The sequence below is a fragment of the Liolophura sinensis genome, chromosome 9 (genome assembly GCF_032854445.1).
Source record: "Liolophura sinensis isolate JHLJ2023 chromosome 9, CUHK_Ljap_v2, whole genome shotgun sequence".
Taxonomy (NCBI): Eukaryota; Metazoa; Mollusca; class Polyplacophora; order Chitonida; family Chitonidae; genus Liolophura; species Liolophura sinensis.
Genome location: NC_088303.1, coordinates 31,015,520 through 31,028,686, shown reverse-complemented (window position 1 = coordinate 31,028,686; position 13,167 = coordinate 31,015,520). Strand labels below are relative to the sequence as shown.

The 13,167-nt window shown below is 37.9% G+C and overlaps 1 protein-coding gene across 1 annotated transcript in view; it reads left to right on the top strand.

Moving 5' to 3' along the window:
- LOC135475155 (inositol 1,4,5-trisphosphate receptor type 3-like) overlaps positions 1-13,167 on the top strand; it is a 145,838-nt gene that overhangs the window by 112,534 nt on the left and 20,137 nt on the right. Inside the window, 9 exon segments of the mRNA XM_064754930.1 lie at positions 767-923; positions 1,468-1,565; positions 2,195-2,297; positions 2,832-2,891; positions 3,596-3,832; positions 7,184-7,318; positions 7,806-7,955; positions 8,739-8,840; positions 10,520-10,603. Of these exon segments, the coding sequence (XP_064611000.1) occupies positions 767-923; positions 1,468-1,565; positions 2,195-2,297; positions 2,832-2,891; positions 3,596-3,832; positions 7,184-7,318; positions 7,806-7,955; positions 8,739-8,840; positions 10,520-10,603 (1,126 nt within the window).

Here is a 13,167-nt window from a genome sequence, read left to right as displayed (position 1 = left end):
ATTCTGTCATCGAATTAATGCTCAGGGGCCAGTTCCCCAAAGCCATACCTAACTTAAGTCGAAACATAAAGCCTTGTCAAGATAGAGACGTTTTAGTACTGGAAGTTGAAAATTTGATACAGAAGTCTTAAGATCGTACTCATGACTTGATCAATTTTAGGACTCGCAAATATTTTATAAAAGTTTATTTCAAATTCTGACAGACGTCAGAAATGGCTTTGTGGTTTAGAGTGACCGCGGTTTAGAGTGACGTCCCTTTGTGCCTATATTTTAAGTGTAGTTTCCAGGGAATTTAACATGATTTACAAACACTAGGAATATCCCATGTCACGGAATTGCTGAACTGTCTTGTAACCCTAGTATAAACTCAGTAAACCATAAACCCATAATTATGATCTAAAATGTGTGTTGCACCTGGAAATTTAACAATTAGTGACCCGAATTGTAGCATTCGCATCCTCATCAAGTTGTAGATTTATTCCTGTTAGTTCAAATATGACTAAAGAAAGACTATTTATCGCAATAGACATTTGCGAACTGTCAATCAAGAACACGCAATTGACCAATTATAAGCAGTATTGCTGTAAATAAGTCCTCCGGATGTCCTACACATTGATAAAAAATATTCAGTCTTTCTGTGATGTCATGACATCACAATTGCTTCTCGTTATCAATAGAACGGGTGGTAGGACATCAGTTGTGCGGGATCCATCCCTTGCAGCATGTGAGATATTTGATTTTATGTTTCCTTTGCTCCAATTTACAGGCAACTCAAAGTGATTACCAGCATGCAGGATTTCTTTAACGGTAAAGGCGTGTTACGTAACTCGTTACCCCACCTGTCCTCCAGGTGTGACGACATGGTCAGGGAGGTCCTGGGAGCCATATGCATCATGCTTTTCAACGCCAACAAAGTTGTTCAGGTAATTTTTCTTTGCTTCCAAGTTCAGCCCTAGCCTTACTTGGTCACGGGTGTCACAATATTAAAATGAATCTTATAAGTAAAGCATTCTTGAGTGTGGTGTTAACAACATTAAAAATACACGAAAGTCTAAACTGTTTTGTTAGCCGTCCGATTTTTCACTACAATAATGCGCATACCAAGAATATTAAAACAGTGTGGCCAAGGCAATGAATTTAGCTGTAGATAATTAAATAGACAAGAGGGATATGAGCATTGTACTTCAAGTTTAGGTGCTTTAAAATGGTCGAACGAAAGGAATCCGTCGTGATAGTACTGAATTGATGTTTGAAAGCCATATCAAGAAGAAATGTATTTATGTATTTAATTCTGGCATACTGCTAGCGGTAACATCATTGTTGTACAGTTATTAAAAATTCATAATTTTATGCAAATTTATGAGCGATTTAAGAGCAGCTTTGTGGCTTTCAGACAAGGTGTAAAACTTAAAATGAGTGACAACTTATATTTACTGGTTAATACAATCAGCTATTGTTCTTTTTCAGCAATCCATGTTGGATTATTTCTTATCAACAAGAGAGGAGGTGTTCTTCATGGCGGTCAGAGACCGTATGCAAATGTCAACAAATTCCATTAAAGAAAAGTAATGTCTCCACTTGTCTTCTGTATTCTATATATTTACCATAGCAACACGACAAAATGTGAAGTTACGAAGGTTAAATCGATTGGGAATTTATACGTAATTGTCAACCTTTGACAAAAATGTATAATAGATTTATGCTGAAAACCGATAACATCTTGGTGTATCTCAGTTACTTGCTTTTTGTTTCTGTTACAATGTTTTAAATTTGGTCAAAGTGTAATTGGTTTGACAGTTATCATCTTGAATGAGGCCCTTGCAAATAATGATACGAATGATATTCATTGCTATGTTTTTTTGTCATTTTAGTCCTGTTACGGGCGTCCATTTTCGGCCGAGCAGTTGCTAATAAAATGAATGATAATCGTGAACATGAGCCCAGTGGTTTCGTCTTGCCACAGGCGTTGCCTCTTGGATTAGCCGTAATTAATGAAATGAATTATAATCGTGAACATGAGACCAATATTTTTGTTTTGCCACAGACGCTCCTTCTTGGCTCAACTGTAATTAATGAAATGAATGATAATCGTGAACATTTTATCTTGCCACAAACGTTATCTCTTGGTCCAGCAGTAGTAAATGAAATTAGTGATAACCACGAACATGAGCTCAGTGCTTTTGTTTGGCCACAGGCGTTCCCTTTTGGCTCAACAACAGGCCAGGATGAAGGATGCCCACGGGTCATTCGATAAAGGAGACACCGGTTCCATTGCCATCAGTAGAGTGGCTCTGCGGGTACAGTCGTTGTTTCAACTTTTAAATCTTTTCTCTTTAGACATGTATCACATATTTAGTCGTATTAAACATATAATGGGTTATATGAGTCACATATTTAGTTTGGTACTCTGGCGCTATTGTTGTACTAACATAAAGAGCTGACGTGTCCTTTGCATTACAAGTGCGTTTCGAAACCACGTCATCCTGTCTTCTTGGTTAAAAATCCAGAAACTCTGGAAATATTTCCCAACTTGATACAATGCCCAGTGTAATTTTCGGGATGAAGTTCCCCTAAAAGAGATATCTGTATATGTGGTTGTAGCCTTGTCGTAGAAAGTTTGCTTTCAAATAAGTGCTGTGAGTTATGACAGCAGTGAAGACTCGACAGTATGTGTGTAGATAACGTCATTTTACCGTAAATAAGCTCATGCATCTAATCCTTTCCACAAGCAGTTAATTGTTGAAAATATTGTATTTAAAATTCACACTTCTTTGTCGTCAGTTTGTTGTAATATAAATTCTGAAATGGTAAATATGAAATTTTCGTTGTAGCAAATCCAAGCGTATGAGGATGTGATGAGACAGCAGAGACTAAGCGGATGGGCAGTGACGGTAAGAGAATCTGTCAGCGTTGTGGATGATTGTGGTTTCAGCGATGAGTGAGTGAGTGAGTGATTGAGCTTTAACGTCGTGCATTTCAGCGATGAAGTTAAGATGATTACACCGTATTGAAATTTTATTCCGAGCATCAGGGCAGCGGATTAGATAGCTTATCACGTTATACACTGCTCGGGTATTGTCACTAGACCACGTGTAGTATACTCAGAATATCGAACAGAACGGAGTTTCTGGAAAGCTCAGGTCATTCGAAAGTTGACGGAACTTTCTTCAAGCACAGAATAACATTTTAAAGAAAGGATAAATTAAAGCACTGGACTGAAGAAACGCCAGCTGTAATTAAATGCCAGCACACCTTATTAGATCACAACGGTTCACATCATACTGTAGTAGTAGTAATAATAGAATAGTAATCTCCACCTGCCATAGGCGAACTTCTTTCCACAGTTCGGTATCTCACTTCTGGACGCCAGAAAACTTTGGAAGGAACTTTGCATACGTGGACACATTTGGAGTTGAGTCAACATCTCTGATATATGTCACATTCATATGCAGTCATTATACTTGTCATATATATGCATGTAGCTATATTTGTACTGCTAAAAGTACTCATATAGTAAGTAAGTGTCACTATTGTCCTCGGCTGTGTGTGTCACAGCACAGTGTATATGTGTCACACTTCACATTGATTTTTGAAGAATCGCAAACGAATGGGTCAGACCAAGAACACCGTGAAGAAAAAACAGAAGAAAACTGAAGACGGCAAGAAGAAGGCACTGAAAGACAAACAGAAAAACGGAGATCTTCTAAAACAAAATGGCATGAACGAAATGAAGTGCAACAAAGGCTCTCCGAAGAAAGAGGTGAAATTTACAAACTCCATCATGGGCGAGGGAGATGCCCTTATTCAGCACCCGGATACCGATCTCGAAATGGTAACGGTTGAGGTTGTCAGGCATCTGTGTGACTGCTCCCCTTCCGACCTTCTCAGAAACTCAGGCTATTTCATTGGTCAATCTTGAAGCGCTTCTCCAAATACGCCTGTTTTTCACTGGAAACAATCAGGCTGTCGTGTATTCTTGCTTTGAGAAATAAATTAAAATCTACAGGACACAACGGTAAAAAGCTATATTTTTAGGAGTTGTGTAAATATTAATTTTAGACATAAATCAAGACTTAATAATGTTACATTATCGAAAAATTAAGCTAAACAACATTATGATATAAACCATTTTTTGAAATAGTTGCTGTCACCAAATTTATTGAATGGCTGTGGTGGTAATATACACCTAATTGCTTCCCCGATAACCCCGGTATTAATGTTGAATTAAAGATACTTTTCAAAAAAATTGAAAATAGAAATATTGGTAATCAAATCGAAAACAACATGTGCAAGGGAATCGTTGACATGATCAACGTTTCTTTTTCGTTTTAGATCCACAACAGTTGTCTGTTTATTTGATTTTCTTCTCGGATAATGGTGGAACAGTATCATAAAAGAGACCAGATAACGTCTGTACATTTTGTAGGAGTTAAAACAAATCAACAATGGTGGTCTTGTGATTTCTTATGAACCAAGCATTTAGACTCTTTACGATCTTTAGCTAGGTTGATTCTGTGAACTGGCCTGGAGTTTCTGGAAGGTCTGTAGTGACCTTGTGATTGTCAGTCAACGTGAAGTGCCATTGGTTGTGAAGTTTGACCTCTTGACCTTGACCTGTGACCTTTCATGTGGTATTCCGGAATGCTTCCCCGTTTGTTGTCACTTGTTACAGTCACTCGTTGTCTGGTCGTCTTGATGGCATGGTTTGTGTGCACGCTTTTGTATTGTTGTCATTAACTTCTGTGGAACAGTACAATCGACATTTCATTGACTGAAATTTTGTATATCACCATAAATATTTTTACATTGTCGTGGGTTTTCCCCGGGTTCTTCCCGGTTTCCTTCCACCATAATGTTGGCAGCCGTCATAGAAGGGAAATATTTTTGACCAGGGCGTAGGCTCCAATCAAATAAATAAATAGAACAATTTTCGCCCTATTTATTTGTATTAAGAATGATTCATCGGATTTCGAAGGTTTTATCGTAGATACTGTTTTCAAAAATATGGTCGATGATCTTGGGAACAAGGTTCCTTTCCAGAAATCATATTCGGCCAGAGAGAAGTTGTTACAGTTAGAAACTTTTATTAACTTCATTTTATGTGTTTATTTTGCTGCTGTTGGAATTAACCAACGTGTTTGTTAAAAGAAAGAGAATTTATAAGCATATCTCATTGGAAAGACTCCATAAAATCTTGGAATGGCCGTCAATTATTTTCTTAAAATATTTTTAAAATGTACATGTAGTCATATGAATTGTAATATGGACCACTTTTGGTGTCAAAAAACTAGTTGGAATAGCTCGTTAAAATTCATGTGCTTAAATATAGATGATAGTGTACACGAAATATTTTCTTTCTGAACGAGATAATAAATGGAGAAAATCTCGCATCTCAGGCATCCCATATTTTTATTCATATTATTTCCGTAAAAAAACAACAACAACCAACAGGCAATTTTAGAGTTCAGTTTTCGTTTTGTGTTTTCCCCTGTAGACAGTATGAAATGAAATCTTCATTGTTTTGTTTAGAAATAGGCCTATTCATATATATTTGTTATCTTAATATTAGGTCAGATTAATGTTACTTTCTTAAGTTGCTTGTAATAATAATTTCTTCGGTGTCAACTTCGGCTCGAACGCCTATCTATGTGCTGGCTGAACATCCCGCTTTTGACATATTTAATGTGGATATATTTACATTTGTTCTAAATGTATATGATGTCAATGTGACAATCACATGGTGTAAAAATCAATGTTTATTCAATATATATTTTCTATTCTTAAGGAAAAACAGTACATTCTTGTAGAAATTCATCATTTTTAGACAAGAAATGTCCACATGTTGATGTTGATTAATATGACTGTCGTTAATATGAACGATACCAATAAAATTTAAAATTAACTACCCACTCTTGCGTATGGAGAAATGAAATTCCTTGTGTGGAAAGTACAATAATTGTAAACAACATGTATTCTGGGGATCAGGACGGAGAAGAAGGTATATACAGAGCAACTGCTGACACAAAATACCACAGGACTTAGTAGAAGGTAAATACGGAGCAATTGCTGACACAAAATACCACAGGACTTAGCAGAAGGTAAATGTAGAGCAACTGCTGACACAAAATACCACAGGACTATGTAGAAAGTAAATGCGGAGCAATTGCTGACACAAAATACCACAGGACTGAGAAGAAGGTAAATACAGACCACTGCTGACACAAAATGCCACAGGACTATGTAGAAGGTATATACAGAGCAACTGCTGACACAAAATGCCACAGGACTGAGAAGAAGGTAAATACAGAGCAACTGCTGACACAAAATACCACAGGACTTAGCAGAAGGTAAATACAGACCACTGCTGACACAAAATACCACAGGACTTAGTAGAAGGTAAATACAGAGCAACTTCTGACAGAAAATACCACAGGACTAAGTAGAAGGTAAATACGGAGCAATTGCTGACACAAAATACCAGAGGACTTAGTAGAAGTTAAATACAGAGCAACTTCTGACACAAAATACCACAGGACTTAGTAGAAGGTAAATACGGAGCGATTGCTGACACAAAATACCACAGGACTTAGCAGAAGGTAAATACAGAGCAACTGCTGACACAAAATACCACAGGACTTAGTAGAAGGTAAATGTAGAACAACTGATGATACAAAATACCACAGGACTTAGCAGAAGGTAAATGTAGAGCAACTGATGATACAAAATACCACAGGACTTAGTAGAAGGTAAAAGTAGAGCAAATGATGACACAAAATACCACAGGACTATGTAGAAAGTAAATGTAGAGCAAATGATGACACAAAATACCACAGGACTTAGTAGAAGGTAAGGTAGACTTATTGCTGGACCGAAGAAGTAAGCAACTGGAAATGGTTTTCGAAAACTTACGTATAATGACCCATCTTTTATCAAGCCGACATGTGTAAACGAAATTGTAAATTTGACGTTATAGTATAGTATATAGCAGACATGCAATCCGTCACTCATAGTAAGACAAAATACATATATATTTACGAACATGAACAACACCAGAATTGTGATTTTTTCATTTATTTTAGGGAATTCTATGTCAGGAATAAATCAAATCAAATGCAACAAGAGTACAGAAGTCACCTGTTTTTCGGTCACCTTATTTATTGTTTGAATTTTACGTTTATCTTAGGAACTGGAAGGTATCCAGCAAGAGGAACCGACAGAAAGCCATCAAAGCGCACCTGAAGCGAAGGACGATGGTTATATTGAGTTGGTTCTAAGAGTGATGGCGCGCATGTGCGATGGTCAAAACCAAAATCTTCAGGTACGTCTCAGTATTGAATTCCATTTAATAAGTCCGATGGTTGTATTGGATTGGTTCTGAGAGTGATTGCACGAGTGTGTACACCTACATTCATTCACGTCCCAGTATTTAATTCCTATTCGCCCATCTGTGAAACAATAAACATAGTAATAATCTCTATGTTAGTGTCACAGCCTCCGTATAATAAAGTTACTTGAAATATTATAGCATGCCTGAAAATATAAGACGTTCTAACTGGGTTAAATAGTATAGTAAACCTGAAAAAGGCTTTTCAGTATTGCTAGTAATGGAAAACACGTACATTGGTAACTTGGTACCTACATGTTTGGCAAAAAAATGTGACAATTTATTACAACTTGTGTTGGACCTGCACCATTGTTATACCAGTCAAAATACAGATACGCATTCACCAATACACTTTCTCCTTGTCACAGGATTACCTTCGTGAACAACCAGATTTCAGTATATGTATTTCTCCATGTCACAGGATTACCTTCGTGAACAACCAGACAACATCAAATCCTTCAACATCATTGGTGAGGTGACCAGGTTTTTGGATGTGATTTATTCCAACATTAACGGGAGCTCAATCGACCTTGTCATACAGTTATTTGAGACAATGAACGAGTTCACGGCGGTAAGTTGTTGACTTCAACGTCCACATGTACATTTGATAAACGATAAATGTGTTTAACAGCGTAGTATTTTGATCATGGCAATGAGTTTTGTGTCCTGTTGTTAAACACTTCATAACTCTTACCTTTTGAAGATAAAATTATTCAATGCTTCCAATGCCTAGAAAATGTTAACGGGAACATGTCTTACGTCTCTTTTAATTAAATACAGTGGGAATGTCCTAACTAGTCTTAGATGGCGTGGTACTTGTCGACCATACAACGGTAACAGTTATGAACTTAAATGGTCTTCCATAACTGAACCATTAAACTTGTTGACCTCTTCGGTGGCTTAATGGTAAGAGCGTCCGCCTCGAAGTCGGGTGACCTGGAATCAAACCCGGGTTGGGTCACAAGAAAGACTTTAAAAATGTACTTGTTGTTGCCTTGCTTGGCGCTGAAGAGCAAGGCTAGAGCAAGGAATCATGACTGGTTGACCTGGTGTCAGTATAATATCAGAGTGGGGTGTCATGTCAGGTGTCTTTGACATGATACACGTACTTCAGTGGCGGCAGCACTTTGAGAACATGGATTCCGGCGCCCTGTCACAAGAAGACACAGTATGGTACACACACCTATATGACTCGTCCTCATTTAACAAAAAATAGTTAGCATGACGTAAAACCCCAAGTATATATACATATTTTCAACTCGAATGATTGTCGCGTCACGCCTAACACTGTTGGCAATAATTACGTTTACAAATTTCAGCCAGTATATGTCACTTATGTACTATGTTTTTACAGGGGAATCAGGACAACAGACTCGTGATTTATGACAACAAGATCATTGACTACATTAACTTCATAATGAGGGCTGGAGAACTGACCGACTGTCCGACGGAGAAGGTAAATGTATATCTAATAGGAGAATGCAAACATCATCAGGTGTTTGCCACATTTTTTCTGTACTTTCTGTTTTTTTTAAACAACCTATATTTGCATATAAACTTCAAGAATGATCAAAAGAAAGCTAAAACCCATAAAACCCTTTAATATACTTGTGTCTTTATAGTTATTTTGAACTGACCTTTTCTTTTTGGATTTATTTGTTTGAAGTGATTTGTGTTTTACGCCAAACTCAAGAATAATTCACTTATACCACAGCGGAAAGCATTTTGGTTAAAGGAAACCGGACAGAGCCCAAGTGGAAACCCACGAGCATGTGATATTTTGTTGTACTTCAGTGATTATTATGTTAAACACGCATAACGTTAAAGTAAACATAAACTCAGCCACTAAAGCTCAATTAATTAATAAAGTAGTATTCCAGAATTGTTCTAAAATATTTTTAAAAAATTCTACCCCGCTTATCAACGAACTGAATAGCAAACAACCGTCAGTACCAGCCATTTATTTGGTGACGGCATTTTGCCATGTTATAGATATCTAGAGTGACGTCACAAAACCTAGGACTTCTCCCGTACCAGCTGTATTAAACAATGTGACAATGAGAAAATAAGAACAAAAACACCTGGTACCCAACCAAAGAGTATCAGCTCTGTTCCGTGTGAAAAGGGCCGATGTTTCCTTTAGTTTGGCGCACGGTGAGGGCAATGCTCATGGACACAAGCGTCATGTTTTAGCAGTCCTGCTCGTCCTCGTCCTCGTTTTGCATGGGTGTAAACACTGGGCCAAGCTGGCTGTACCGACTTCAGGGAATTTACCGCACATAGTAGGAATTTCTTATTTATGACAAACTCTTTCAATCCAATCTTGGGAAGATATTTTCGTAATAAAACTGACTTTGCTAAGGAAAAATAACGCACTCATAATATTTTTCTTCAAGTAATGACTCTTCCGAGGCGATTTTCCGGCTAGCTCACCCTGACCAGTTACTGCAGGCCTCTGCCCAACACGTACGCATTGTGACGCGGGCAGTCGTTCCCAGTTTCCTGCTCATAAATGTGTGGTCCAAAATGCACCAGTTTAACACTTAAACTAATCGCAAAATCCAGTTTGTTGCATCGATATCTGTCTATGTACTATAAGAAACCACACTGACAATCGAGAGCTATTGTGTTTTTGACGTGACAGACAAATATCAAGTGATGCTTTCAGCGCTAGTGATTGGCCAAGTTCACAAGCGCTTTTACAACATGGCTACTCGGAGCAAATTGTCCGTCAGTGCCATATCCCCAATACTGAACTTCATCCTCTCGGCTTTCAAAACTATGTAGAGTTTTTTCTGTCATAATTGTGCCCTCTGTCCTTTGTTCTATGCATATAAAGTTGCCGACTTTATGTTCACTTTAAGATCTTTTTTATTCACTTTACTGTGAATTGGCGATGATTTCTATCTGTTTTCGTTCATTATTATATTTCAGTACACGACACACATACCATGCAAGTTTTCACTGGCTCCCATAGACTCATACTTATTAACACACATACTTGTACATGGATATTAGTTTTATTGTGTCCCATGAATAAACATTTTTCAATATTTATGTGTCTTCACCCATGTCCTGGTGATTTAAGGGCATTATTTGATTTAAATATTCATTTCAATTTGTTACATTTTCCAGATTCTGCAGCTACGTCAATGTATCGCTAACTTAATCATGTCACTGATTGAAGAAAATGGACCAAGTGCCACTCAGGTGGCTATGGTAAGTTTCATGATCGTCTGTGACAGTCATTTCCCAAAGCTGCACCTTGTTCGCTATTTCATAATTAATAGGTCTGAAGGATGCATGTTGTTACGGTATTGAAAACAGCAACAGAAAACAGACTCAGTGACTCAATATTACAATGTAAACAATGCTTTATATATAAAATGAGACGTACAGTTTTACAGACAGTTCAACAACAACAACATAAAAAACATACACATCAGTATTACCGGTCTTTAAAAGTTTCCAGTTCACCTTTGCTTCCCAAGGAACGTGTTCCAGGAGATCCAACGTAAAGACCATGGGATAAACACACAAGTCACAAATTGTCCTAGACAGGTACTTCGCCAGGTTAGCGAACACGAACACAGTACACAGGTTACACAGAACTGGAACAGTCAAGCCTTTGAATGACGTCACACCCGCAGAGCACAACACAGGGTAAATACAGGCATGGAGGTATAATCCACTTTAAAACAAGTCAGCTCCCGCAGAAACTCACAAACGAGCCGTTCAGAGACGTAGAGTAATGTCACCTTGTGGCAGAACGAACGTCCTTTACAAAACTGAAAACTTCAGTTTAGAGTCCTTGACGACCTTGTCGGTCAGGTGAGGTCAGCGTGTTAAACAAATTACACAGTCAACACTGTATAATCATAATAAAGATCCGAACACCAATAAACGTGACTTCCGCAGAAATTCACATAAACCAGACATCAGTACTACTGTGGTACACAAACGGTGCCGGCATAAAAATCTGTCCTCCCAAATGAAACTGGCATCACCAGCTCATATCACAATAATGGACTCGATACGAGAGCGTCTCACAGTCTCCTGGCTCCCAGTGGATGCAGCAAAAATACCTCCACTCTGCACAGAAAACACGGCTTATATACGTGCCAGGTGGATTCAACTATTTTTAAACACAGAGTTTAACAGCCAATGAACAGCCAGTTAAATAAACAGAGCCTTGAACAAGGTGCTTTCGGCCAGGTCCGCGCTGTACATATATAACAGGGCCTGTTATGCTTATAACATATAACACAAAGGTCCGCAGACTAACAGTACATGAAGACGTTAAATAGTCATACATAACACCCCCACCCATCAGGGAAAGAAAGTTTTGCATAAAACTTTCTTTAACATATTCATGATTATGAATAATAATAACGTTTACCACAGTCTTTAAAAACAAAGCTGCGGAAAACCAACTAGACACGTGACAAACAATCAGCAATCACATTATCTTTCCCTTTTATGTGTCTAATCTCTAGATTAAATTCTTGCAAAAGCAAACTCCACCGTAACAATCTTCGGTTTTTACCTTTTAGTTTGTGCAAGAAGGTTAAGGGATTGTGATCTGTATACACAACAATGGGGTAACTTGACGAAGTCACATATACTTCAAAATGCTGTACTGCTAGAATCAAGGACAGAGACTCCTTTTCTATTGTCGAATAATTTCTCTGGCACGTCAAATTTGCGAGAGAAAAAACATACAGGGTGATCAACGTGATCTGTTTCATTTTCTTGTAACAAAACTGCTCCAGCAGATATATCACTAGCATCAACAGCTAGCTTAAATGGTAAATTAAAATCAGGTGCTACAAGTATGGGGCCGCTGCTTAGCATGGCCTTTAATCTATCAAAAGATCTCTGACACTCAATGGACCACAAGAATTTAGCACCTTTCTTTAACAGCTGAGTTAGTGGCTCACTAACAAATGAAAAGTTCCTACAGAACTTACGATAATAACCTGCCATGCCCAAAAAACGCTTTAATTCTCTCTTACAACTTGGCACTGGAAAACAAGAGATAGCAGCTCCACTAGGATGTACAACATTGAGATCAGTGCTATCTCTGTTTACATATGGCTTTAACATGTTAATGTGACAAAGTTGTCTAGATTTGCACCGATCAGGAGTGAAAATAATATAATTAAGATCACTTAGCCTCTTGTCTACTACATAAGGTCCAAAATAACGAGCTTCAAGTGGCTTACCACTAACTGGAAGTAAGGCCAGTACTTTCTGACCAACTTCAAATCTGCGTCTTACTGTCTCTTTGTCATACTTAGTTTTCATACTCTTCTGAGAAGCTGTAAGATTCTCTCTGGCTAACTCACATACTCTGTTGAGCTTAGTACGAAAACTTGACACATACTGTAATAGGTTAACATTGTCACTATCACCAGACACAAACTTTTCCTTGAACAACTGTAGTGGACCACGCACAGTATGGCCAAACACAAGCTCAAATGGACTAAATCTAAGTGAGTCTTGTACAGACTCTCTTACAGCAAACATTAACAAAGGTACACCCTCGTCCCAATCTTTCCCTGTCTCAAAGCAGTAAGTTCTTATCATACTTTTCAGTGTCTGATGGAATCTCTCTAGTGCTCCTTGACTTTGTGGGTGATAAGCTGAGGATTTATACTGGCTAATACCTAGCTCATGCATAACTTGTTGGAACACACCAGGCATGAAATTTGAACCCTGGTCTGACTGTACTGACTTAGGCAGACCAAACATGGTGAAGAACTTAACTAAAGCCTTAATTA